Here is a 24662-nt window from a genome sequence, read left to right as displayed (position 1 = left end):
TGTGTAAAACTGGGTCTGGCTCCAGTGGTCCCCTGGCAGCAGCTCACCTGATGTGATGATGTCACTTCCTGTGTACAGATGTTTGCCTGGGAGATCTCAGACCAGCTACTGCAGCTGAAACAAGATGTGGAGTCGTGTTATTTTGCTGCGCAAACTATGAAGATGAAGATCCAGACATCCTTCTACGAGCTTCCACCAGAGACCCACAATGCACTGAGAGACTCTCTGCTGACCCACATCCAGAACCTCAAAGACTTGTCCCCCATCATCGTCACACAGGTAACTCAGCCGTTGCTGCCCAGTCTCAGGTTTTCTCATAGGTTTATGATTTTCTAGGATTTCCTTCATCAGCCATGCACAGCTCAGCTCAGAGCCGTGGGTTAAATACCAGGTTTAGATTTGTGTAAGTCACCTGCGTACGGTCCTGGAAAACCTTCAGAACACACCTGTCTGTGCTTCACTTTGTTTTCATGTTGGAGTGTTGACCCTCGACCCCCAGAGGAGGTCTGATGTTTGTGTCTGACAGCAGGAGGAGTCTAGAGGAGGTCTGATGTTTGTATCTGACAGCAGGAGGAGTCTAGAGGAGGTCTGATATTTGTTTGTGATGGCATTAAAAGGAGTCTAGAGGAGGTCTGATATTTGTTTCTGACAGCAGGAGGAGTCTAGAGGAGGTCTGATGTTTGTGTCTGAAGCCAGGAGGAGTCTAGAGGAGGTCTGATGTTTGTGTCTGACAGCAGGAGGAGTCTAGAGGAGGTCTGATGTTTGTGTCTGACAGCAGGAGGAGTTTAGAGGAGGTCTGATGTTTGTTTCTGACAGCAGGACGAGTCTACAGGAGGTCTGATGTTTGTGTTTGACAGCAGGAGGAGTTTAGAGGAGGTCTGATGTTTTTGTCTGACAGCAGGAGGAGTCTAGAGGAGGTCTGATGTTTGTGTTTGACAGCAGGAGGAGTCTAGAGGAGGTCTGATGTTTGTATCTGACAGCAGGAGGAGTCTAGAGGAGGTCTGATATTTTTGTCTGACAGCAGGAGGAGTCTAGAGGAGGTCTGATGTTTGTGTCTGACAGCAGGAGGAGTCTAGAGGAGGTCTGATGTTTTTGTCTGACAGTAGGAGGAGTCTAGAGGAGGTCTGATGTTTTTGTCTGACAGCAGGAGGAGTTTAGAGGAGGTCTGATGTTTTTGTCTGACAGCAGGAGGAGTCTAGAGGAGGTCTGATGTTTGTTTCTGACAGCAGGAGGAGTCTAGAGGAGGTCTGATGTTTTTGTCTGACAGTAGGAGGAGTCTAGAGGAGGTCTGATGTTTTTGTCTGACAGCAGGAGGAGTTTAGAGGAGGTCTGATGTTTGTTTCTGACAGCAGGAGGAGTCTAGAGGAGGTCTGATGTTTTTGTCTGACAGTAGGAGGAGTCTAGAGGAGGTCTTATGTTTGTGTTTGACAGCAGGAGGAGTCTAGAGGAGGTCTGATGTTTGTATCTGACAGCAGGAGGAGTCTAGAGGAGGTCTGATATTTTTGTCTGACAGCAGGAGGAGTCTAGAGGAGGTCTGATGTTTGTGTCTGACAGCAGGAGGAGTCTAGAGGAGGTCTGATGTTTTTGTCTGACAGTAGGAGGAGTCTAGAGGAGGTCTGATGTTTTTGTCTGACAGCAGGAGGAGTTTAGAGGAGGTCTGATGTTTTTGTCTGACAGCAGGAGGAGTCTAGAGGAGGTCTGATGTTTGTTTCTGACAGCAGGAGGAGTCTAGAGGAGGTCTGATGTTTTTGTCTGACAGCAGGAGGAGTCTAGAGGAGGTCTGATGTTTTTGTCTGACAGCAGGAGGAGTTTAGAGGAGGTCTGATGTTTTTGTCTGACAGCAGGAGGAGTCTAGAGGAGGTCTGATGTTTGTTTCTGACAGCAGGAGGAGTCTAGAGGAGGTCTGATGTTTGTTTCTGACAGCAGGAGGAGTCTAGAGGAGGTCTGATGTTTGTGTCTGACAGCAGGAGGAGTCTAGAGGAGGTCTGATGTTTTTGTCTGACAGCAGGAGGAGTCTAGAGGAGGTCTGATGTTTTTGTCTGACAGCAGGAGGAGTTTAGAGGAGGTCTGATGTTTTTGTCTGACAGCAGGAGGAGTCTAGAGGAGGTCTGATGTTTGTTTCTGACAGCAGGAGGAGTCTAGAGGAGGTCTGATGTTTGTGTCTGACAGCAGGAGGAGTCTAGAGGAGGTCTGATGTTTGTTTCTGACAGCAGGAGGAGTCTAGAGGAGGTCTGATGTTTGTGTCTGACAGCAGGAGGAGTCTAGATGAGTTCTGATGTTTGTGTCTGACAGCAGGAGGAGTCTAGAGGAGGTCTGATGTTTGTTTCTGACAGCAGGAGGAGTCTAGAGGAGGTCTGATGTTTTTGCCTGACAGCAGGAGGAGTCTAGAGGAGGTCTGATGTTTTTGCCTGACAGCAGGAGGAGTCTAGAGGAGGTCTGATGTTTGTGTCTGACAGCAGGAGGAGTCTAGAGGAGGTCTGATGTTTTTGCCTGACAGTAGGAGGAGTCTAGAGGAGGTCTGATGTTTGTGTCTGACAGCAGGAGGAGTCTAGAGGAGGTCTGATGTTTTTGCCTGACAGTAGGAGGAGTCTAGAGGAGGTCTGATGTTTGTGTCTGACAGCAGGAGGAGTCTAGAGGAGGTCTGATGTTTTTGCCTGACAGTAGGAGGAGTCTAGAGGAGGTCTGATGTTTGTGTCTGACAGCAGGAGGAGTCTAGAGGAGGTCTGATGTTTGTTTCTGACAGCAGGAGGAGTCTAGAGGAGGTCTGATGTTTTTGCCTGACATCAGGAGGAGTCTAGAGGAGGTCTGATGTTTTTGCCTGACAGCAGGAGGAGTTTAGAGGAGGTCTGATGTTTTTGTCTGACAGTAGGAGGAGTCTAGAGGAGGTCTGATGTTTTTGCCTGACAGTAGGAGGAGTCTAGAGGAGGTCTGATGTTTTTGCCTGACAGCAGGAGGAGTTTAGAGGAGGTCTGATGTTTGTATCTGACAGCAGGAGGAGTTTAGAGGAGGTCTGATGTTTTTGTCTGACAGTAAGAGGAGTCTAGAGGAGGTCTGATGTTTTTGCCTGACAGTAGGAGGAGTCTAGAGGAGTTCTGATGTTTGTGTCTGACAGCAGGAGGAGTCTAGAGGAGGTCTGATGTTTGTGTCTGACAGCAGGAGGAGTCTAGAGGAGGTCTGATGTTTGTGTCTTACAGCAGGAGGAGTCTAGAGGAGGTCTGATGTTTGTGTCTGACAGCAGGAGGAGTCTAGAGGAGGTCTGATGTTTGTGTCTTACAGCAGGAGGAGTCTAGAGGAGGTCTGATGTTTGTGTCTGACAGCAGGAGGAGTTTAGAGGAGGTCTGATGTTTGTGTCTGACAGCAGGAGGAGTTTAGAGGAGGTCTGATGTTTGTGTCTGACAGCAGGAGGAGTTTAGAGGAGGTCTGATGTTTGTGTCTGACAGCAGGAGGAGTCTAGAGGAGTTCTGATGTTTGTGTCTGACAGCAGGAGGAGTCTAGAGGAGGTCAGGTGTTTGTGTCTGACAGCAGGAGGAGTTTAGAGGAGGTCTGATGTTTGTGTCTTACAGCAGGAGGAGTCTAGAGGAGGTCTGATGTTTGTGTCTGACAGCAGGAGGAGTCTAGAGGAGGTCTGATGTTTGTGTCTGACAGCAGGAGGAGTCTAGAGGAGGTCTGATGTTTGTGTCTTACAGCAGGAGGAGTCTAGAGGAGGTCTGATGTTTGTGTCTGACAGCAGGAGGAGTCTAGAGGAGGTCTGATGTTTGTGTCTGACAGCAGGAGGAGTTTAGAGGAGGTCTGATGTTTGTGTCTTACAGCAGGAGGAGTTTAGAGGAGGTCTGATGTTTGTGTCTTACAGCAGGAGGAGTCTAGAGGAGGTCTGATGTTTGTGTCTGACAGCAGGAGGAGTCTAGAGGAGGTCTGATGTTTGTGTCTGACAGCAGGAGGAGTTTAGAGGAGGTCTGATGTTTGTGTCTGACAGCAGGAGGAGTCTAGAGGAGGTCTGATGTTTGTGTCTGACAGCAGGAGGAGTTTAGAGGAGGTCTGATGTTTGTGTCTGACAGCAGGAGGAGTTTAGAGGAGGTCTGATGTTTGTGTCTTACAGCAGGAGGAGTCTAGAGGAGGTCTGATGTTTGTGTCTGACAGCAGGAGGAGTCTAGAGGAGGTCTGATGTTTGTGTCTGACAGCAGGAGGAGTTTAGAGGAGGTCTGATGTTTGTTTCTGACAGCAGGACGAGTCTACAGGAGGTCTGATGTTTGTGTTTGACAGCAGGAGGAGTTTAGAGGAGGTCTGATGTTTTTGTCTGACAGCAGGAGGAGTCTAGAGGAGGTCTGATGTTTGTGTTTGACAGCAGGAGGAGTCTAGAGGAGGTCTGATGTTTGTATCTGACAGCAGGAGGAGTCTAGAGGAGGTCTGATATTTTTGTCTGACAGCAGGAGGAGTCTAGAGGAGGTCTGATGTTTGTGTCTGACAGCAGGAGGAGTCTAGAGGAGGTCAGGTGTTTGTGTCTGACAGCAGGAGGAGTCTAGAGGAGGTCAGGTGTTTGTGTTTGACAGCAGGAGGAGTCTAGAGGAGGTCTGATGTTTTTGTCTGACAGCAGGAGGAGTCTAGAGGAGGTCTGATGTTTGTGTTTGACAGCAGGAGGAGTCTAGAGGAGGTCTGATGTTTGTGTTTGACAGCAGGAGGAGTCTAGAGGAGGTCAGGTGTTTGTGTCTGACAGTAGGAGGAGTCTAGAGGAGGTCAGGTGTTTGTGTCTGACAGCAGGAGGAGTCTAGAGGAGGTCAGGTGTTTGTGTCTGACAGCAGGAGGAGTCTAGAGGAGGTCAGGTGTTTGTGTCTGACAGTAGGAGGAGTCTAGAGGAGGTCAGGTGTTTGTGTCTGACAGCAGGAGGAGTCTAGAGGAGGTCAGGTGTTTGTGTCTTGACAGCAGGAGGAGTCTAGAGGAGGTCAGGTGTTTGTGTCTGACAGTAGGAGGAGTCTAGAGGAGGTCAGGTGTTTGTGTCTGACAGCAGGAGGAGTCTAGAGGAGGTCAGGTGTTTGTGTCTGACAGTAGGAGGAGTCTCGAGGAGGTCAGGTGTTTGTGTCTGACAGCAGGAGGTGTCTAGAGGAGGTCAGGTGTTTGTGTCTGACAGCAGGAGGAGTCTAGAGGAGGTCAGGTGTTTGTGTCTGACAGCAGGAGGAGTCTAGAGGAGGTCAGGTGTTTGTGTCTGACAGCAGGAGGAGTCTAGAGGAGGTCAGGTGTTTGTGTCTGACAGCAGGAGGAGTCTAGAGGAGGTCAGGTGTTTGTGTCTGACAGTAGGAGGAGTCTAGAGGAGGTCAGGTGTTTGTGTCTGACAGCAGGAGGAGTCTAGAGGAGGTCAGGTGTTTGTGTCTGACAGCAGGAGGAGTCTAGAGGAGGTCAGGTGTTTGTGTCTGACAGCAGGAGGAGTCTAGAGGAGGTCAGGTGTTTGTGTCTGACAGCAGGAGGAGTTTAGAGGAGGTCTGATGTTTGTGTCTGACAGCAGGAGGAGTCTAGAGGAGGTCAGGTGTTTTTGTCTGACAGCAGGAGGAGTCTAGAGGAGGTCTGATGTTTGTGTCTGACAGCAGGAGGAGTCTAAAGGAGGTCTGATGTTTGTGTTTGACAGCAGGAGGAGTTTAGAGGAGGTCTGATGTTTTTGTCTGACAGCAGGAGGAGTTTAGAGGAGGTCTGATGTTTGTGTCTGACAGCAGGAGGAGTTTAGAGGAGGTCTAATGTTTTTGCCTGACAGCAGGAGGAGTCTAGAGGAGGTCTGATGTTTTTGCCTGACAGCAGGAGGAGTCTAGAGGAGGTCTGATGTTTTTGCCTGACAGCAGGAGGAGTTTAGAGGAGGTCTGATGTTTTTGTCTGACAGTAGGAGGAGTCTAGAGGAGGTCTGATGTTTTTGCCTGACAGTAGGAGGAGTCTAGAGGAGTTCTGATGTTTGTGTCTGACAGCAGGAGGAGTTTAGAGGAGGTCTGATGTTTTTGCCTGACAGTAGGAGGAGTCTAGAGGAGGTCTGATGTTTGTTTCTGACAGCAGGAGGAGTTTAGAGGAGGTCTGATGTTTGTGTCTGACAGTAGGAGGAGTCTAGAGGAGGTCTGATGTTTTTGCCTGACAGCAGGAGGAGTCTAGAGGAGTCTAGAGGAGGTCTGATGTTTGTGTCTGACAGCAGGAGGAGTTTAGAGGAGGTCTGATGTTTTTGTCTGACAGTAGGAGGAGTCTAGAGGAGGTCTGATGTTTTTGCCTGACAGTAGGAGGAGTCTAGAGGAGTTCTGATGTTTTTGTCTGACAGTAAGAGGAGTCTAGAGGAGTTCTGATGTTTGTGTCTGACAGCAGGAGGAGTCTAGAGGAGGTCAGGTGTTTGTGTTTGACAGCAGGAGGAGTTTAGAGGAGGTCTGATGTTTGTGTCTGACAGCAGGAGGAGTCTAGAGGAGGTCTGATGTTTGTGTCTGACAGCAGGAGGAGTCTAGAGGAGGTCTGATGTTTGTGTCTGACAGCAGGAGGAGTTTAGAGGAGGTCAGGTGTTTGTGTCTGACAGCAGGAGGAGTTTAGAGGAGGTCTGATGTTTTTGTCTGACAGCAGGAGGAGTCTAGAGGAGGTCTGATGTTTGTGTTTGACAGCAGGAGGAGTCTAGAGGAGGTCTGATATTTTTGTCTGACAGCAGGAGGAGTCTAGAGGAGGTCAGGTGTTTGTGTCTGACAGCAGGAGGAGTCTAGAGGATGTCTGATGTTTGTGTCTGACAGCAGGAGGAGTCTAGAGGACGTCAGGTGTTTGTGTCTGACAGCAGGAGGAGTCTAGAGGAGGTCAGGTGTTTGTGTTTGACAGCAGGAGGAGTTTAGAGGAGGTCTGATGTTTTTGTCTGACAGCAGGAGGAGTCTAGAGGAGGTCCGATGTTTGTGTCTGACAGCAGGAGGAGTCTAGAGGAGGTCTGATGTTTGTGTTTGACAGCAGGAGGAGTCTAGAGGAGGTCTGATGTTTGTGTCTGACAGCAGGAGGAGTCTAAAGGAGGTCTGATGTTTGTGTCTGACAGCAGGAGGAGTCTAGAGGAGGTCTGATGTTTGTGTCTGACAGCAGGAGGAGTCTAGAGGAGGTCTGATGTTTTTTTCTGACAGTAGGAGGAGTCTAGAGGAGTTCTGATGTTTGTGTCTGACAGCAGGAGGAGTCTAGAGGAGGTCAGGTGTTTGTGTCTGACAGCAGGAGGAGTCTAGAGGAGGTCTGATGTTTGTGTTTGACAGCAGGAGGAGTTTAGAGGAGGTCTGATGTTTGTGTTTGACAGCAGGAGGAGTCTAGAGGAGGTCTGATGTTTTTTTCTGACAGTAGGAGGAGTCTAGAGGAGTTCTGATGTTTGTGTCTGACAGCAGGAGGAGTCTAGAGGAGGTCTGATGTTTGTGTTTGACAGCAGGAGGAGTTTAGAGGAGGTCTGATGTTTGTGTCTGACAGCAGGAGGAGTCTAGAGGAGGTCTGATGTTTGTGTCTGACAGCAGGAGGAGTCTAGAGGAGGTCTGATGTTTGTGTTTGACATCAGAAGGAGTCTAGAGGAGGTCAGGTGTTTGTATCTGACAGCAGGAGGAGTCTAGAGGAGGTCAGGTGTTTGTGTCTGACAGTAGGAGGAGTCTAGAGGAGGTCAGGTGTTTGTGTCTGACAGCAGGAGGAGTCTAGAGGAGGTCAGGTGTTTGTGTCTTGACAGCAGGAGGAGTCTAGAGGAGGTCAGGTGTTTGTGTCTGACAGTAGGAGGAGTCTAGAGGAGGTCAGGTGTTTGTGTCTGACAGCAGGAGGAGTCTAGAGGAGGTCAGGTGTTTGTGTCTGACAGTAGGAGGAGTCTCGAGGAGGTCAGGTGTTTGTGTCTGACAGCAGGAGGAGTCTCGAGGAGGTCAGGTGTTTGTGTCTGACAGCAGGAGGTGTCTAGAGGAGGTCAGGTGTTTGTGTCTGACAGCAGGAGGAGTCTAGAGGAGGTCAGGTGTTTGTGTCTGACAGCAGGAGGAGTCTAGAGGAGGTCAGGTGTTTGTGTCTGACAGCAGGAGGAGTCTAGAGGAGGTCAGGTGTTTGTGTCTGACAGCAGGAGGAGTCTAGAGGAGGTCAGGTGTTTGTGTCTGACAGTAGGAGGAGTCTAGAGGAGGTCAGGTGTTTGTGTCTGACAGCAGGAGGAGTCTAGAGGAGGTCAGGTGTTTGTGTCTGACAGCAGGAGGAGTCTAGAGGAGGTCAGGTGTTTGTGTCTGACAGCAGGAGGAGTCTAGAGGAGGTCAGGTGTTTGTGTCTGACAGCAGGAGGAGTTTAGAGGAGGTCTGATGTTTGTGTCTGACAGCAGGAGGAGTCTAGAGGAGGTCAGGTGTTTTTGTCTGACAGCAGGAGGAGTCTAGAGGAGGTCTGATGTTTGTGTCTGACAGCAGGAGGAGTCTAAAGGAGGTCTGATGTTTGTGTTTGACAGCAGGAGGAGTTTAGAGGAGGTCTGATGTTTGTGTCTGACAGCAGGAGGAGTTTAGAGGAGGTCTAATGTTTTTGCCTGACAGCAGGAGGAGTCTAGAGGAGGTCTGATGTTTTTGCCTGACAGCAGGAGGAGTCTAGAGGAGGTCTGATGTTTTTGCCTGACAGCAGGAGGAGTTTAGAGGAGGTCTGATGTTTTTGTCTGACAGTAGGAGGAGTCTAGAGGAGGTCTGATGTTTTTGCCTGACAGCAGGAGGAGTCTAGAGGAGGTCTGATGTTTTTGCCTGACAGTAGGAGGAGTCTAGAGGAGTTCTGATGTTTGTGTCTGACAGCAGGAGGAGTTTAGAGGAGGTCTGATGTTTTTGCCTGACAGTAGGAGGAGTCTAGAGGAGGTCTGATGTTTGTTTCTGACAGCAGGAGGAGTTTAGAGGAGGTCTGATGTTTGTGTCTGACAGTAGGAGGAGTCTAGAGGAGGTCTGATGTTTTTGCCTGACAGCAGGAGGAGTCTAGAGGAGTCTAGAGGAGGTCTGATGTTTGTGTCTGACAGCAGGAGGAGTTTAGAGGAGGTCTGATGTTTTTGTCTGACAGTAGGAGGAGTCTAGAGGAGGTCTGATGTTTTTGCCTGACAGTAGGAGGAGTCTAGAGGAGTTCTGATGTTTTTGTCTGACAGTAAGAGGAGTCTAGAGGAGTTCTGATGTTTGTGTCTGACAGCAGGAGGAGTCTAGAGGAGGTCAGGTGTTTGTGTTTGACAGCAGGAGGAGTTTAGAGGAGGTCTGATGTTTGTGTCTGACAGCAGGAGGAGTCTAGAGGAGGTCTGATGTTTGTGTCTGACAGCAGGAGGAGTCTAGAGGAGGTCTGATGTTTGTGTCTGACAGCAGGAGGAGTTTAGAGGAGGTCAGGTGTTTGTGTCTGACAGCAGGAGGAGTTTAGAGGAGGTCTGATTTTTTTGTCTGACAGCAGGAGGAGTCTAGAGGAGGTCTGATGTTTGTGTTTGACAGCAGGAGGAGTCTAGAGGAGGTCTGATATTTTTGTCTGACAGCAGGAGGAGTCTAGAGGAGGTCAGGTGTTTGTGTCTGACAGCAGGAGGAGTCTAGAGGATGTCTGATGTTTGTGTCTGACAGCAGGAGGAGTCTAGAGGACGTCAGGTGTTTGTGTCTGACAGCAGGAGGAGTCTAGAGGAGGTCAGGTGTTTGTGTTTGACAGCAGGAGGAGTTTAGAGGAGGTCTGATGTTTTTGTCTGACAGCAGGAGGAGTCTAGAGGAGGTCCGATGTTTGTGTCTGACAGCAGGAGGAGTCTAGAGGAGGTCTGATGTTTGTGTTTGACAGCAGGAGGAGTCTAGAGGAGGTCTGATGTTTGTGTCTGACAGCAGGAGGAGTCTAAAGGAGGTCTGATGTTTGTGTCTGACATCAGGAGGAGTCTAGAGGAGGTCTGATGTTTGTGTCTGACAGCAGGAGGAGTCTAGAGGAGGTCTGATGTTTTTTTCTGACAGTAGGAGGAGTCTAGAGGAGTTCTGATGTTTGTGTCTGACAGCAGGAGGAGTCTAGAGGAGGTCAGGTGTTTGTGTCTGACAGCAGGAGGAGTCTAGAGGAGGTCTGATGTTTGTGTTTGACAGCAGGAGGAGTTTAGAGGAGGTCTGATGTTTGTGTTTGACAGCAGGAGGAGTCTAGAGGAGGTCTGATGTTTTTTTCTGACAGTAGGAGGAGTCTAGAGGAGTTCTGATGTTTGTGTCTGACAGCAGGAGGAGTCTAGAGGAGGTCTGATGTTTGTGTTTGACAGCAGGAGGAGTTTAGAGGAGGTCTGATGTTTGTGTCTGACAGCAGGAGGAGTCTAGAGGAGGTCTGATGTTTGTGTCTGACAGCAGGAGGAGTCTAGAGGAGGTCTGATGTTTGTGTTTGACATCAGAAGGAGTCTAGAGGAGGTCAGGTGTTTGTATCTGACAGCAGGAGGAGTCTAGAGGAGGTCAGGTGTTTGTGTCTGACAGCAGGAGGAGTCTAGAGGAGGTCTGATGTTTGTGTTTGACAGCAGGAGGAGTTTAGAGGAGGTCTGATGTTTGTATCTGACAGCAGGAGGAGTCTAGAGGAGGTCTGATGTTTGTGTCTGACAGCAGGAGGAGTCTAGAGGAGGTCAGGTGTTTGTGTCTTGACAGCAGGAGGAGTCTAGAGGAGGTCAGGTGTTTGTGTCTGACAGTAGGAGGAGTCTAGAGGAGGTCAGGTGTTTGTGTCTGACAGCAGGAGGAGTCTAGAGGAGGTCAGGTGTTTGTGTCTGACAGCAGGAGGAGTCTAGAGGAGGTCAGGTGTTTGTGTCTGACAGCAGGAGGAGTCTAGAGGAGGTCTGGTGTTTGTGTCTGACAGCAGGAGGAGTCTAAAGGAGGTCTGATGTTTGTGTCTGACAGCAGGAGGAGTTTAGAGGAGGTCTGATGTTTTTGTCTGACAGCAGGAGGAGTCTAGAGGAGGTCTGATGTTTGTGTCTGACAGCAGGAGGAGTCTAAAGGAGGTCTGATGTTTGTGTTTGACAGCAGGAGGAGTTTAGAGGAGGTCTGATGTTTTTGTCTGACAGCAGGAGGAGTCTAGAGGAGGTCTGATGTTTTTGTCTGACAGCAGGAGGAGTTTAGAGGAGGTCTGATGTTTGTGTCTGACAGCAGGAGGAGTTTAGAGGAGGTCTGATGTTTGTGTCTGACAGCAGGAGGAGTTTAGAGGAGGTCTGATGTTTTTGTCTGACAGCAGGAGGAGTTTAGAGGAGGTCTGATGTTTTTGTCTGACAGCAGGAGGAGTTTAGAGGAGGTCTGATGTTTGTGTCTGACAGCAGGAGGAGTCTAGAGGAGGTCTGATGTTTGTTCTGACAGCAGGAGGAGTCTAGAGGAGGTCTGATGTTTGTTTCTGACAGCAGGAGTGGTCTAGAGGAGGTCTGATGTTTTTGCCTGACAGTAGGAGGAGTCTAGAGGAGGTCTGATGTTTTTGCCTGACAGCAGGAGGAGTCTAGAGGAGGTCTGATGTTTTTGCCTGACAGTAGGAGGAGTCTAGAGGAGTTCTGATGTTTGTGTCTGACAGCAGGAGGAGTTTAGAGGAGGTCTGATGTTTTTGCCTGACAGTAGGAGGAGTCTAGAGGAGGTCTGATGTTTGTTTCTGACAGCAGGAGGAGTTTAGAGGAGGTCTGATGTTTGTGTCTGACAGTAGGAGGAGTCTAGAGGAGGTCTGATGTTTTTGCCTGACAGCAGGAGGAGTCTAGAGGAGTCTAGAGGAGGTCTGATGTTTGTGTCTGACAGCAGGAGGAGTTTAGAGGAGGTCTGATGTTTTTGTCTGACAGTAGGAGGAGTCTAGAGGAGGTCTGATGTTTTTGCCTGACAGTAGGAGGAGTCTAGAGGAGTTCTGATGTTTTTGTCTGACAGTAAGAGGAGTCTAGAGGAGTTCTGATGTTTGTGTCTGACAGCAGGAGGAGTCTAGAGGAGGTCAGGTGTTTGTGTTTGACAGCAGGAGGAGTTTAGAGGAGGTCTGATGTTTGTGTCTGACAGCAGGAGGAGTCTAGAGGAGGTCTGATGTTTGTGTCTGACAGCAGGAGGAGTCTAGAGGAGGTCTGATGTTTGTGTCTGACAGCAGGAGGAGTTTAGAGGAGGTCAGGTGTTTGTGTCTGACAGCAGGAGGAGTTTAGAGGAGGTCTGATGTTTTTGTCTGACAGCAGGAGGAGTCTAGAGGAGGTCTGATGTTTGTGTTTGACAGCAGGAGGAGTCTAGAGGAGGTCTGATATTTTTGTCTGACAGCAGGAGGAGTCTAGAGGAGGTCAGGTGTTTGTGTCTGACAGCAGGAGGAGTCTAGAGGATGTCTGATGTTTGTGTCTGACAGCAGGAGGAGTCTAGAGGACGTCAGGTGTTTGTGTCTGACAGCAGGAGGAGTCTAGAGGAGGTCAGGTGTTTGTGTTTGACAGCAGGAGGAGTTTAGAGGAGGTCTGATGTTTTTGTCTGACAGCAGGAGGAGTCTAGAGGAGGTCCGATGTTTGTGTCTGACAGCAGGAGGAGTCTAGAGGAGGTCTGATGTTTGTGTTTGACAGCAGGAGGAGTCTAGAGGAGGTCTGATGTTTGTGTCTGACAGCAGGAGGAGTCTAAAGGAGGTCTGATGTTTGTGTCTGACAGCAGGAGGAGTCTAGAGGAGGTCTGATGTTTGTGTCTGACAGCAGGAGGAGTCTAGAGGAGGTCTGATGTTTTTTTCTGACAGTAGGAGGAGTCTAGAGGAGTTCTGATGTTTGTGTCTGACAGCAGGAGGAGTCTAGAGGAGGTCAGGTGTTTGTGTCTGACAGCAGGAGGAGTCTAGAGGAGGTCTGATGTTTGTGTTTGACAGCAGGAGGAGTTTAGAGGAGGTCTGATGTTTGTGTTTGACAGCAGGAGGAGTCTAGAGGAGGTCTGATGTTTTTTTCTGACAGTAGGAGGAGTCTAGAGGAGTTCTGATGTTTGTGTCTGACAGCAGGAGGAGTCTAGAGGAGGTCTGATGTTTGTGTTTGACAGCAGGAGGAGTTTAGAGGAGGTCTGATGTTTGTGTCTGACAGCAGGAGGAGTCTAGAGGAGGTCTGATGTTTGTGTCTGACAGCAGGAGGAGTCTAGAGGAGGTCTGATGTTTGTGTTTGACATCAGAAGGAGTCTAGAGGAGGTCAGGTGTTTGTATCTGACAGCAGGAGGAGTCTAGAGGAGGTCAGGTGTTTGTGTCTGACAGTAGGAGGAGTCTAGAGGAGGTCAGGTGTTTGTGTCTGACAGCAGGAGGAGTCTAGAGGAGGTCAGGTGTTTGTGTCTTGACAGCAGGAGGAGTCTAGAGGAGGTCAGGTGTTTGTGTCTGACAGTAGGAGGAGTCTAGAGGAGGTCAGGTGTTTGTGTCTGACAGCAGGAGGAGTCTAGAGGAGGTCAGGTGTTTGTGTCTGACAGTAGGAGGAGTCTCGAGGAGGTCAGGTGTTTGTGTCTGACAGCAGGAGGAGTCTCGAGGAGGTCAGGTGTTTGTGTCTGACAGCAGGAGGTGTCTAGAGGAGGTCAGGTGTTTGTGTCTGACAGCAGGAGGAGTCTAGAGGAGGTCAGGTGTTTGTGTCTGACAGCAGGAGGAGTCTAGAGGAGGTCAGGTGTTTGTGTCTGACAGCAGGAGGAGTCTAGAGGAGGTCAGGTGTTTGTGTCTGACAGCAGGAGGAGTCTAGAGGAGGTCAGGTGTTTGTGTCTGACAGTAGGAGGAGTCTAGAGGAGGTCAGGTGTTTGTGTCTGACAGCAGGAGGAGTCTAGAGGAGGTCAGGTGTTTGTGTCTGACAGCAGGAGGAGTCTAGAGGAGGTCAGGTGTTTGTGTCTGACAGCAGGAGGAGTCTAGAGGAGGTCAGGTGTTTGTGTCTGACAGCAGGAGGAGTTTAGAGGAGGTCTGATGTTTGTGTCTGACAGCAGGAGGAGTCTAGAGGAGGTCAGGTGTTTTTGTCTGACAGCAGGAGGAGTCTAGAGGAGGTCTGATGTTTGTGTCTGACAGCAGGAGGAGTCTAAAGGAGGTCTGATGTTTGTGTTTGACAGCAGGAGGAGTTTAGAGGAGGTCTGATGTTTGTGTCTGACAGCAGGAGGAGTTTAGAGGAGGTCTAATGTTTTTGCCTGACAGCAGGAGGAGTCTAGAGGAGGTCTGATGTTTTTGCCTGACAGCAGGAGGAGTCTAGAGGAGGTCTGATGTTTTTGCCTGACAGCAGGAGGAGTTTAGAGGAGGTCTGATGTTTTTGTCTGACAGTAGGAGGAGTCTAGAGGAGGTCTGATGTTTTTGCCTGACAGCAGGAGGAGTCTAGAGGAGGTCTGATGTTTTTGCCTGACAGTAGGAGGAGTCTAGAGGAGTTCTGATGTTTGTGTCTGACAGCAGGAGGAGTTTAGAGGAGGTCTGATGTTTTTGCCTGACAGTAGGAGGAGTCTAGAGGAGGTCTGATGTTTGTTTCTGACAGCAGGAGGAGTTTAGAGGAGGTCTGATGTTTGTGTCTGACAGTAGGAGGAGTCTAGAGGAGGTCTGATGTTTTTGCCTGACAGCAGGAGGAGTCTAGAGGAGTCTAGAGGAGGTCTGATGTTTGTGTCTGACAGCAGGAGGAGTTTAGAGGAGGTCTGATGTTTTTGTCTGACAGTAGGAGGAGTCTAGAGGAGGTCTGATGTTTTTGCCTGACAGTAGGAGGAGTCTAGAGGAGTTCTGATGTTTTTGTCTGACAGTAAGAGGAGTCTAGAGGAGTTCTGATGTTTGTGTCTGACAGCAGGAGGAGTCTAGAGGAGGTCAGGTGTTTGTGTTTGACAGCAGGAGGAGTTTAGAGGAGGTCTGATGTTTGTGTCTGACAGCAGGAGGAGTCTAGAGGAGGTCTGATGTTTGTGTCTGACAGCAGGAGGAGTCTAGAGGAGGTCTGATGTTTGTGTCTGACAGCAGGAGGAGTTTAGAGGAGGTCAGGTGTTTGTGTCTGACAGCAGGAGGAGTTTAGAGGAGGTCTGATTTTTTTGTCTGACAGCAGGAGGAGTCTAGAGGAGGTCTGATGTTTGTGTTTGACAGCAGGAGGAGTCTAGAGGAGGTCTGATATTTTTGTCTGACAGCAGGAGGAGTCTAGAGGAGGTCAGGTGTTTGTGTCTGACAGCAGGAGGAGTCTAGAGGATGTCTGATGTTTGTGTCTGACAGCAGGAGGAGTCTAGAGGACGTCAGGTGTTTGTGTCTGACAGCAGGAGGAGTCTAGAGGAGGTCAGGTGTTTGTGTTTGACAGCAGGAGGAGTTTAGAGGAGGTCTGATGTTTTTGTCTGACAGCAGGAGGAGTCTAGAGGAGGTCCGATGTTTGTGTCTGACAGCAGGAGGAGTCTAGAGGAGGTCTGATGTTTGTGTTTGACAGCAGGAGGAGTCTAGAGGAGGTCTGATGTTTGTGTCTGACAGCAGGAGGAGTCTAAAGGAGGTCTGATGTTTGTGTCTGACATCAGGAGGAGTCTAGAGGAGGTCTGATGTTTGTGTCTGACAGCAGGAGGAGTCTAGAGGAGGTCTGATGTTTTTTTCTGACAGTAGGAGGAGTCTAGAGGAGTTCTGATGTTTGTGTCTGACAGCAGGAGGAGTCTAGAGGAGGTCAGGTGTTTGTGTCTGACAGCAGGAGGAGTCTAGAGGAGGTCTGATGTTTGTGTTTGACAGCAGGAGGAGTTTAGAGGAGGTCTGATGTTTGTGTTTGACAGCAGGAGGAGTCTAGAGGAGGTCTGATGTTTTTTTCTGACAGTAGGAGGAGTCTAGAGGAGTTCTGATGTTTGTGTCTGACAGCAGGAGGAGTCTAGAGGAGGTCTGATGTTTGTGTTTGACAGCAGGAGGAGTTTAGAGGAGGTCTGATGTTTGTGTCTGACAGCAGGAGGAGTCTAGAGGAGGTCTGATGTTTGTGTCTGACAGCAGGAGGAGTCTAGAGGAGGTCTGATGTTTGTGTTTGACATCAGAAGGAGTCTAGAGGAGGTCAGGTGTTTGTATCTGACAGCAGGAGGAGTCTAGAGGAGGTCAGGTGTTTGTGTCTGACAGCAGGAGGAGTCTAGAGGAGGTCTGATGTTTGTGTTTGACAGCAGGAGGAGTTTAGAGGAGGTCTGATGTTTGTATCTGACAGCAGGAGGAGTCTAGAGGAGGTCTGATGTTTGTGTCTGACAGCAGGAGGAGTCTAGAGGAGGTCAGGTGTTTGTGTCTTGACAGCAGGAGGAGTCTAGAGGAGGTCAGGTGTTTGTGTCTGACAGTAGGAGGAGTCTAGAGGAGGTCAGGTGTTTGTGTCTGACAGCAGGAGGAGTCTAGAGGAGGTCAGGTGTTTGTGTCTGACAGCAGGAGGAGTCTAGAGGAGGTCAGGTGTTTGTGTCTGACAGCAGGAGGAGTCTAGAGGAGGTCTGGTGTTTGTGTCTGACAGCAGGAGGAGTCTAAAGGAGGTCTGATGTTTGTGTCTGACAGCAGGAGGAGTTTAGAGGAGGTCTGATGTTTTTGTCTGACAGCAGGAGGAGTCTAGAGGAGGTCTGATGTTTGTGTCTGACAGCAGGAGGAGTCTAAAGGAGGTCTGATGTTTGTGTTTGACAGCAGGAGGAGTTTAGAGGAGGTCTGATGTTTTTGTCTGACAGCAGGAGGAGTCTAGAGGAGGTCTGATGTTTTTGTCTGACAGCAGGAGGAGTTTAGAGGAGGTCTGATGTTTGTGTCTGACAGCAGGAGGAGTTTAGAGGAGGTCTGATGTTTGTGTCTGACAGCAGGAGGAGTTTAGAGGAGGTCTGATGTTTTTGTCTGACAGCAGGAGGAGTTTAGAGGAGGTCTGATGTTTTTGTCTGACAGCAGGAGGAGTTTAGAGGAGGTCTGATGTTTGTGTCTGACAGCAGGAGGAGTCTAGAGGAGGTCTGATGTTTGTTCTGACAGCAGGAGGAGTCTAGAGGAGGTCTGATGTTTGTTTCTGACAGCAGGAGTGGTCTAGAGGAGGTCTGATGTTTTTGCCTGACAGTAGGAGGAGTCTAGAGGAGGTCTGATGTTTTTGCCTGACAGCAGGAGGAGTCTAGAGGAGGTCTGATGTTTTTTTCTGACAGTAGGAGGAGTCTAGAGGAGTTCTGATGTTTGTGTCTGACAGCAGGAGGGGTCTAGAGGAGGTCTGATGTTTGTGTCTTACAGCAGGAGGAGTCTAGAGGAGGTCAGGTGTTTGTGTCTGACAGCAGGAGGAGTCTAGAGGAGGTCTGATGTTTGTGTCTGACAGCAGGAGGAGTCTAGAGGAGGTCTGATGTTTGTGTCTGACAGCAGGAGGAGTCTAGAGGAGGTCTGATGTTTGTGTCTGACATAAGAAGGAGTCTAGAGGAGGTCAGGTGTTTGTGTTTGACATCAGAAGGAGTCTAGAGGAGGTCAGGTGTTTGTGTTTGACAGCAGGAGGAGTCTAGAGGAGGTCTGATGTTTATGTCTGACATAAGAAGGAGTCTAGAGGAGGTCAGGTGTTTGTGTTTGACATCAGAAGGAGTCTAGAGGAGGTCAGGTGTTTGTGTTTGACATCAGAAGGAGTCTAGAGGAGGTCAGGTGTTTGTGTTTGACAGCAGGAGGAGTCTAGAGGAGGTCTGATGTTTGTGTCTGACATAAGAAGGAGTCTAGAGGAGGTCAGGTGTTTGTGTTTGACATCAGAAGGAGTCTAGAGGAGGTCTGATGTTTGTATCCCTCAGCAGGAGGAGTCTAGAGGAGGTCTGATGTTTGTATCTGACAGCAGGAGGAGTCTAGAGGAGGTCAGGTGTTTGTATCTGACAGCAGGAGGAGTCTAGAGGAGGTCAGTTGTTTGTGTCTGAAGCAGGAGGAGTCTAAAGGACGTCTGATGTTTGGATCTGACAGCAGGAGGAGTCTAGAGGAGGTCAGGTGTTTTTGTCTGACAGCAGGAGGAGTCTAGAGGAGGTCTGACGTTTGTGTTTGACAGCAGGAGGAGTCTAGAGGAGGTCAGGTGTTTGTGTTTGACAGCAGGAGGAGTCTAGAGGAGGTCTGATGTTTGTGTTTGACAGCAGGAGGAGTCTAGAGGAGGTCTGACATTTGTGTCTGACAGCAGGAGGAGTCTAGAGGAGGTCAGGTGTTTTTGTCTGACAGCAGGAGGAGTCTAGACTAGGAGGTCTGATGTTTTTGTCTGACAGTAGGAGGAGTCTAGAGGAGTTCTGATGTTTTTGTCTGACAGCAGGAGGAGTCTAGAGGAGGTCTGATGTTTGTGTTTGACAGCAGGAGGAGTCTAGAGGAGGTCTGATATTTTTGTCTGAGAGCAGGAGGAGTTTAGAGGAGGTCTGATGTTTTTGTCTGACAGCAGGAGGAGTTTAGAGGAGGTCTAATGTTTGTGTCTGACAGCAGGAGGAGTCTAGAGGAGGTCTGATGTTTTTGTCTGACAGCAGGAGGAGTCTAGAGGAGGTCTGATGTTTTTGTCTGACAGCAGGAGGAGTTTAGAGGAGGTCTTATGTTTTTGTCTGACAGCAGGAGGAGTTTAGAGGAGGTCTGATGTTTGTGTCTGACAGCAGGAGGAGTCTAGAGGAGGTCTGATGTTTGTGTCTGACAGCAGGAGGAGTCTAGAGGAGGTCTGATGTTTTTGTCTGACAGCAGGAGGAGTCTAGAGGAGTTCTGATGTTTTTGTCTGACAGCAGGAGGAGTCTAGAGGAGGTCTGATGTTTGTTTCTGACAGCAGGAGGAGTCTAGAGGAGGTCTGATGTTTGTTTCTGACAGCAGGAGGAGTCTAGAGGAGGTCTGATGTTTTTGCCTGACAGTAGGAGGAGTCTAGAGGAGGTCTGATGTTTTTGCCTGACAGCAGGAGGAGTCTAGAGGAGGTCTGATGTTTTTGCCTGACAGCAGGAGGAGTCTAGAGGAGTTCTGATGTTTGTCTGACAGCAGGAGGAGTCTAGAGGAGGTCAGGTGTTTGTGTCTGACAGCAGGAGGAGTCTAGAGGAGGTCTGATGTTTGTGTTTGACAGCAGGAGGAGTTTAGAGGAGGTCTGATGTTTGTGTCTGACAGCAGGAGGAGTCTAGAGGAGGTCTGATGTTTGTGTCTGACAGCAGGAGTCTAGAGGAGGTCTGATGTTTGTGTCTGACAGCAGGAGGAGTCTAGAGGAGGTCTGATGTTTGTGTCTGACAGCAGGAGGAGTCTAAAGGAGGTCTGATGTTTGTGTTTGACAGCAGGAGGAGTTTAGAGGAGGTCTGATGTTTTTGTCTGACAGCAGGAGGAGTCTAGAGGAGGTCTGATGTTTGTGTCTGACAGCAGGAGTTTAGAGGAGGTCTGATGTTTTGTCTGACAGCAGGAGGAGTCTAGAGGAGGTCAGGTGTTTTTGTCTGACAGCAGGAGGAGTCTAGACTAGGAGGTCTGATGTTTTTGTCTGACAGTAGGAGGAGTCTAGAGGAGGTCTGATGTTTGTGTCTGACAGCAGGAGGAGTCTAAAGGAGGTCTGATGTTTGTGTCTGACATCAGGAGGAGTCTAGAGGAGGTCTGATGTTTGTGTCTGACAGCAGGAGGAGTCTAGAGGAGGTCTGATGTTTTTTTCTGACAGTAGGAGGAGTCTAGAGGAGTTCTGATGTTTGTGTCTGACAGCAGGAGGAGTCTAGAGGAGGTCAGGTGTTTGTGTCTGACAGCAGGAGGAGTCTAGAGGAGGTCTGATGTTTGTGTTTGACAGCAGGAGGAGTTTAGAGGAGGTCTGATGTTTGTGTTTGACAGCAGGAGGAGTCTAGAGGAGGTCTGATGTTTTTTTCTGACAGTAGGAGGAGTCTAGAGGAGTTCTGATGTTTGTGTCTGACAGCAGGAGGAGTCTAGAGGAGGTCTGATGTTTGTGTTTGACAGCAGGAGGAGTTTAGAGGAGGTCTGATGTTTGTGTCTGACAGCAGGAGGAGTCTAGAGGAGGTCTGATGTTTGTGTCTGACAGCAGGAGGAGTCTAGAGGAGGTCTGATGTTTGTGTTTGACATCAGAAGGAGTCTAGAGGAGGTCAGGTGTTTGTATCTGACAGCAGGAGGAGTCTAGAGGAGGTCAGGTGTTTGTGTCTGACAGCAGGAGGAGTCTAGAGGAGGTCTGATGTTTGTGTTTGACAGCAGGAGGAGTTTAGAGGAGGTCTGATGTTTGTATCTGACAGCAGGAGGAGTCTAGAGGAGGTCTGATGTTTGTGTCTGACAGCAGGAGGAGTCTAGAGGAGGTCAGGTGTTTGTGTCTTGACAGCAGGAGGAGTCTAGAGGAGGTCAGGTGTTTGTGTCTGACAGTAGGAGGAGTCTAGAGGAGGTCAGGTGTTTGTGTCTGACAGCAGGAGGAGTCTAGAGGAGGTCAGGTGTTTGTGTCTGACAGCAGGAGGAGTCTAGAGGAGGTCAGGTGTTTGTGTCTGACAGCAGGAGGAGTCTAGAGGAGGTCTGGTGTTTGTGTCTGACAGCAGGAGGAGTCTAAAGGAGGTCTGATGTTTGTGTCTGACAGCAGGAGGAGTTTAGAGGAGGTCTGATGTTTTTGTCTGACAGCAGGAGGAGTCTAGAGGAGGTCTGATGTTTGTGTCTGACAGCAGGAGGAGTCTAAAGGAGGTCTGATGTTTGTGTTTGACAGCAGGAGGAGTTTAGAGGAGGTCTGATGTTTTTGTCTGACAGCAGGAGGAGTCTAGAGGAGGTCTGATGTTTTTGTCTGACAGCAGGAGGAGTTTAGAGGAGGTCTGATGTTTGTGTCTGACAGCAGGAGGAGTTTAGAGGAGGTCTGATGTTTGTGTCTGACAGCAGGAGGAGTTTAGAGGAGGTCTGATGTTTTTGTCTGACAGCAGGAGGAGTTTAGAGGAGGTCTGATGTTTTTGTCTGACAGCAGGAGGAGTTTAGAGGAGGTCTGATGTTTGTGTCTGACAGCAGGAGGAGTCTAGAGGAGGTCTGATGTTTGTTCTGACAGCAGGAGGAGTCTAGAGGAGGTCTGATGTTTGTTTCTGACAGCAGGAGTGGTCTAGAGGAGGTCTGATGTTTTTGCCTGACAGTAGGAGGAGTCTAGAGGAGGTCTGATGTTTTTGCCTGACAGCAGGAGGAGTCTAGAGGAGGTCTGATGTTTTTTTCTGACAGTAGGAGGAGTCTAGAGGAGTTCTGATGTTTGTGTCTGACAGCAGGAGGGGTCTAGAGGAGGTCTGATGTTTGTGTCTTACAGCAGGAGGAGTCTAGAGGAGGTCAGGTGTTTGTGTCTGACAGCAGGAGGAGTCTAGAGGAGGTCTGATGTTTGTGTCTGACAGCAGGAGGAGTCTAGAGGAGGTCTGATGTTTGTGTCTGACAGCAGGAGGAGTCTAGAGGAGGTCTGATGTTTGTGTCTGACATAAGAAGGAGTCTAGAGGAGGTCAGGTGTTTGTGTTTGACATCAGAAGGAGTCTAGAGGAGGTCAGGTGTTTGTGTTTGACAGCAGGAGGAGTCTAGAGGAGGTCTGATGTTTATGTCTGACATAAGAAGGAGTCTAGAGGAGGTCAGGTGTTTGTGTTTGACATCAGAAGGAGTCTAGAGGAGGTCAGGTGTTTGTGTTTGACATCAGAAGGAGTCTAGAGGAGGTCAGGTGTTTGTGTTTGACAGCAGGAGGAGTCTAGAGGAGGTCTGATGTTTGTGTCTGACATAAGAAGGAGTCTAGAGGAGGTCAGGTGTTTGTGTTTGACATCAGAAGGAGTCTAGAGGAGGTCTGATGTTTGTATCCCTCAGCAGGAGGAGTCTAGAGGAGGTCTGATGTTTGTATCTGACAGCAGGAGGAGTCTAGAGGAGGTCAGGTGTTTGTATCTGACAGCAGGAGGAGTCTAGAGGAGGTCAGTTGTTTGTGTCTGAAGCAGGAGGAGTCTAAAGGACGTCTGATGTTTGGATCTGACAGCAGGAGGAGTCTAGAGGAGGTCAGGTGTTTTTGTCTGACAGCAGGAGGAGTCTAGAGGAGGTCTGACGTTTGTGTTTGACAGCAGGAGGAGTCTAGAGGAGGTCAGGTGTTTGTGTTTGACAGCAGGAGGAGTCTAGAGGAGGTCTGATGTTTGTGTTTGACAGCAGGAGGAGTCTAGAGGAGGTCTGACATTTGTGTCTGACAGCAGGAGGAGTCTAGAGGAGGTCAGGTGTTTTTGTCTGACAGCAGGAGGAGTCTAGACTAGGAGGTCTGATGTTTTTGTCTGACAGTAGGAGGAGTCTAGAGGAGTTCTGATGTTTTTGTCTGACAGCAGGAGGAGTCTAGAGGAGGTCTGATGTTTGTGTTTGACAGCAGGAGGAGTCTAGAGGAGGTCTGATATTTTTGTCTGAGAGCAGGAGGAGTTTAGAGGAGGTCTGATGTTTTTGTCTGACAGCAGGAGGAGTTTAGAGGAGGTCTAATGTTTGTGTCTGACAGCAGGAGGAGTCTAGAGGAGGTCTGATGTTTTTGTCTGACAGCAGGAGGAGTCTAGAGGAGGTCTGATGTTTTTGTCTGACAGCAGGAGGAGTTTAGAGGAGGTCTTATGTTTTTGTCTGACAGCAGGAGGAGTTTAGAGGAGGTCTGATGTTTGTGTCTGACAGCAGGAGGAGTCTAGAGGAGGTCTGATGTTTGTGTCTGACAGCAGGAGGAGTCTAGAGGAGGTCTGATGTTTTTGTCTGACAGCAGGAGGAGTCTAGAGGAGTTCTGATGTTTTTGTCTGACAGCAGGAGGAGTCTAGAGGAGGTCTGATGTTTGTTTCTGACAGCAGGAGGAGTCTAGAGGAGGTCTGATGTTTGTTTCTGACAGCAGGAGGAGTCTAGAGGAGGTCTGATGTTTTTGCCTGACAGTAGGAGGAGTCTAGAGGAGGTCTGATGTTTTTGCCTGACAGCAGGAGGAGTCTAGAGGAGGTCTGATGTTTTTGCCTGACAGCAGGAGGAGTCTAGAGGAGTTCTGATGTTTGTCTGACAGCAGGAGGAGTCTAGAGGAGGTCAGGTGTTTGTGTCTGACAGCAGGAGGAGTCTAGAGGAGGTCTGATGTTTGTGTTTGACAGCAGGAGGAGTTTAGAGGAGGTCTGATGTTTGTGTCTGACAGCAGGAGGAGTCTAGAGGAGGTCTGATGTTTGTGTCTGACAGCAGGAGTCTAGAGGAGGTCTGATGTTTGTGTCTGACAGCAGGAGGAGTCTAGAGGAGGTCTGATGTTTGTGTCTGACAGCAGGAGGAGTCTAAAGGAGGTCTGATGTTTGTGTTTGACAGCAGGAGGAGTTTAGAGGAGGTCTGATGTTTTTGTCTGACAGCAGGAGGAGTCTAGAGGAGGTCTGATGTTTGTGTCTGACAGCAGGAGTTTAGAGGAGGTCTGATGTTTTGTCTGACAGCAGGAGGAGTCTAGAGGAGGTCAGGTGTTTTTGTCTGACAGCAGGAGGAGTCTAGACTAGGAGGTCTGATGTTTTTGTCTGACAGTAGGAGGAGTCTAGAGGAGTTCTGATGTTTTTGTCTGACAGCAGGAGGAGTCTAGAGGAGGTCTGATGTTTGTGTTTGACAGCAGGAGGAGTCTAGAGGAGGTCTGATATTTTTGTCTGAGAGCAGGAGGAGTTTAGAGGAGGTCTGATGTTTTTGTCTGACAGCAGGAGGAGTTTAGAGGAGGTCTAATGTTTGTGTCTGACAGCAGGAGGAGTCTAGAGGAGGTCTGATGTTTTTGTCTGACAGCAGGAGGAGTCTAGAGGAGGTCTGATGTTTTTGTCTGACAGCAGGAGGAGTTTAGAGGAGGTCTTATGTTTTTGTCTGACAGCAGGAGGAGTTTAGAGGAGGTCTGATGTTTGTGTCTGACAGCAGGAGGAGTCTAGAGGAGGTCTGATGTTTGTGTCTGACAGCAGGAGGAGTCTAGAGGAGGTCTGATGTTTTTGTCTGACAGCAGGAGGAGTCTAGAGGAGTTCTGATGTTTTTGTCTGACAGCAGGAGGAGTCTAGAGGAGGTCTGATGTTTGTTTCTGACAGCAGGAGGAGTCTAGAGGAGGTCTGATGTTTGTTTCTGACAGCAGGAGGAGTCTAGAGGAGGTCTGATGTTTTTGCCTGACAGTAGGAGGAGTCTAGAGGAGGTCTGATGTTTTTGCCTGACAGCAGGAGGAGTCTAGAGGAGGTCTGATGTTTTTGCCTGACAGCAGGAGGAGTCTAGAGGAGTTCTGATGTTTGTCTGACAGCAGGAGGAGTCTAGAGGAGGTCAGGTGTTTGTGTCTGACAGCAGGAGGAGTCTAGAGGAGGTCTGATGTTTGTGTTTGACAGCAGGAGGAGTTTAGAGGAGGTCTGATGTTTGTGTCTGACAGCAGGAGGAGTCTAGAGGAGGTCTGATGTTTGTGTCTGACAGCAGGAGTCTAGAGGAGGTCTGATGTTTGTGTCTGACAGCAGGAGGAGTCTAGAGGAGGTCTGATGTTTGTGTCTGACAGCAGGAGGAGTCTAAAGGAGGTCTGATGTTTGTGTTTGACAGCAGGAGGAGTTTAGAGGAGGTCTGATGTTTTTGTCTGACAGCAGGAGGAGTCTAGAGGAGGTCTGATGTTTGTGTCTGACAGCAGGAGTTTAGAGGAGGTCTGATGTTTTGTCTGACAGCAGGAGGAGTCTATAGGAGGTCTGATGTTTGTGTCTGACAGCAGGAGGAGTCTAAAGGAGGTCTGATATTTGTGTTTGACAGCAGGAGGAGTTTAGAGGAGGTCTGATGTTTTTGTCTGACAGCAGGAGGATTCTAGAGGAGGTCTGATGTTTTTGTCTGACAGCAGGAGGAGTTTAGAGGAGGTCTGATGTTTTTGTCTGACAGCAGGAGGAGTCTAGAGGAGGTCTGATGTTTTTGTCTGACAGCAGGAGGAGTTTAGAGGAGGTCTGATGTTTTTGTCTGACAGCAGGAGGAGTCTAGAGGAGGTCTGATGTTTTTGTCTGACA

General features: G+C 49.3%; 1 protein-coding gene across 1 annotated transcript in view; it reads left to right on the top strand.

Annotated features, from left to right (window-relative positions):
- The window catches only part of tnpo3 (transportin 3), a 72149-nt gene that overhangs the window by 1081 nt on the left and 46406 nt on the right, over positions 1-24662 (top strand). Inside the window, exon 2 of the mRNA XM_070554162.1 lies at positions 79-279. Within this exon, the coding sequence (XP_070410263.1) occupies positions 79-279 (201 nt within the window). The remainder of the gene's footprint in view (positions 1-78; positions 280-24662) is intronic.

The sequence above is a fragment of the Nothobranchius furzeri genome, chromosome 1 (assembly GCF_043380555.1).
Source record: "Nothobranchius furzeri strain GRZ-AD chromosome 1, NfurGRZ-RIMD1, whole genome shotgun sequence".
NCBI lineage: Eukaryota > Metazoa > Chordata > Actinopteri > Cyprinodontiformes > Nothobranchiidae > Nothobranchius > Nothobranchius furzeri.
Note: the sequence above shows the minus strand (reverse complement) of the source record. Positions and strands in the feature narration are given on the sequence as shown.